Genomic DNA, 1,899 nt, shown 5'->3' with positions numbered 1-1,899 from the left:
CGCCTGTAACATAGCATTTCATAATGAAAGCTCCAAAGCAGCAACAGCACCAAACCACCTCCCTGTTCTGTTTTCAAATACGATATAGATTATAAATAATGACATAGTGTGAGGTCACTTCATTTTAATATGATCCAGAGGATTGCTATTATTTGTGTTTTCAGTGTGCCCACTGTGATCAGAGTACAAATACAATCCATCCAGAGAAACAATTCAGCGTGAGGGACGTATTATGGAAGTTAGAATCACCCATAAAACAAAGGCTGCTTAGAATGGAAAACAACACTGCTCATGAAACATTAGTAAGCATTTTACCTGCAGAAAGGAGCAGATCTGTTTAGTGAGGTCTAACAGACTCTCCTCTCCTTGATGCAATGTCCGAGTAATGGCAACAGTGAGCCACTCTCTGATGGCCTGGGAATTGCCCTGGTAGAAGAGGTCTGTGGCAGCACAGTTCTGGGAGTGGACACAGTGTTGCAGGGACTGAGCCAAAAGAATAGAACTTGAACTGATTGTTCCATCTGTAATAACAAGTAAGATGTGACAAAGTTGGAGATCAACATGTTTATGTAGCCTGTGAAACAGACAGTGGAAAGAGAAGTTTTAAAACACTTGGAAGGTTACGAGCCTCTATATTCACTCCTGAGCAAACGCCCTCCCATAGGTCAGCAGCAGAAAGACTAGACCTGCACCCCTGACAAAGTTGGCTGTAGATGGGTTGGCTCTAAATGCCAGCTGTGCTCTGCCCCTGCCTTAGGTTACCCCTTAGGGAGGTCTGTCACACACACAGAGCTGTGGGCTCACTTTGTCCCACCTATGAAGGCAGGTGTATTTCAATTTACTGTGTAACTACAATGAAGACACTCGTTCTAGATGACGTGAAAGCAGCTTTTCTCTCAAGCTTCCTCCACATATGAACAAGATAGCTTTTGGGTGGCCCCAAGTGGGTCACAAGCCCTGACATCTCATGGCTGCCACTCTGAAGCGAATGGGAGAAGTCAGAGAAGAACAAAGTGCAGCGCACAAAGGAGTGGGCAATTCACCAAAATGCCAGTTTGGAAGCTGTAGGTATTAGCAGGATTTGAAATAGACAGATTTTAAAGAGTAAAAACTAAATAAAAGCCATGCAAAGTAGTGCTGTACTCTGCAAGAAGATCTTTTACGATGTGGCATCAGTCAGAGGTAGCCAAGTTTCAAAGCAGCTGGAGGAGGGAACAGCTTTCCAATGGGAAATAATTACTTTCAATTATTAACAGCCTATATTTAGCACTTCATCCTTATGCTCCAGCCACAGACATTTCCTTGCATGCAGAGTAGCTTCGTCACGATTATGGTCTTGGTTAACACTCTCTTGAATTAGCCAAAGATTCTTTTCCATGATTCATCACATACATTCCCTAACCAGATCTCTGATTCCAGAAGAAAAAGAACAAACCACTTTGTGAAATGAAAAGACTTGAATTTTGAAAATTGAGAGACCCAACTGGCATTTAGTTTTACTACCCTGGACTGGAGCTATAAAACACTCTAAATTCCTTATCAGCATCCCATATGGATACTCCCCCCACTCTACAATAAATAGAAAACTACCAACAACAGGGACAGAAGGACACTGAATGGAAGTTTAGGGAGAACTGAACTTTCTTGACCACTTTCAATTAGATTATTAGCAAGAATTTCAGTGTAGTACTTTATCACTAAGGTCAGGAGCCTATTGAGACATTTTATCAGACACCATCAGTATTAACTAATTAATCAATAAATGCCAAATTAATTAATTTCTTTTTTGTCCCCAGAAAATTATTGTGCCAAAAAAGAGCTGTGATAAACCCCAACATTTACCAGGAAGAGGCGGTGCCAGCAGTTGGTTGGATAGCAACTGCAGGTGCTCCAGAGTGA

General features: G+C 41.8%; 1 protein-coding gene across 1 annotated transcript in view; it reads right to left on the bottom strand.

The window, feature by feature from the left end:
* HECTD4 (HECT domain containing E3 ubiquitin protein ligase 4) overlaps positions 1–1,899 on the bottom strand; it is a 59,113-nt gene that overhangs the window by 15,919 nt on the left and 41,295 nt on the right. Inside the window, 3 exon segments of the mRNA XM_010018542.1 lie at positions 1–3; positions 287–521; positions 1,843–1,899. The exon segment at positions 1–3 is cut by the window's left edge and continues 114 nt beyond it; the exon segment at positions 1,843–1,899 is cut by the window's right edge and continues 28 nt beyond it. Of these exon segments, the coding sequence (XP_010016844.1) occupies positions 1–3; positions 287–521; positions 1,843–1,899 (295 nt within the window).

The sequence above is a fragment of the Nestor notabilis genome, unplaced genomic scaffold (genome assembly GCF_000696875.1).
Source record: "Nestor notabilis isolate BGI_N333 unplaced genomic scaffold, ASM69687v1 scaffold6447, whole genome shotgun sequence".
Lineage (NCBI taxonomy): Eukaryota > Metazoa > Chordata > Aves > Psittaciformes > Psittacidae > Nestor > Nestor notabilis.
The sequence above is the reverse complement of the archived record's forward strand: the minus strand, read 5'-3'. Positions and strand labels throughout refer to the sequence as shown.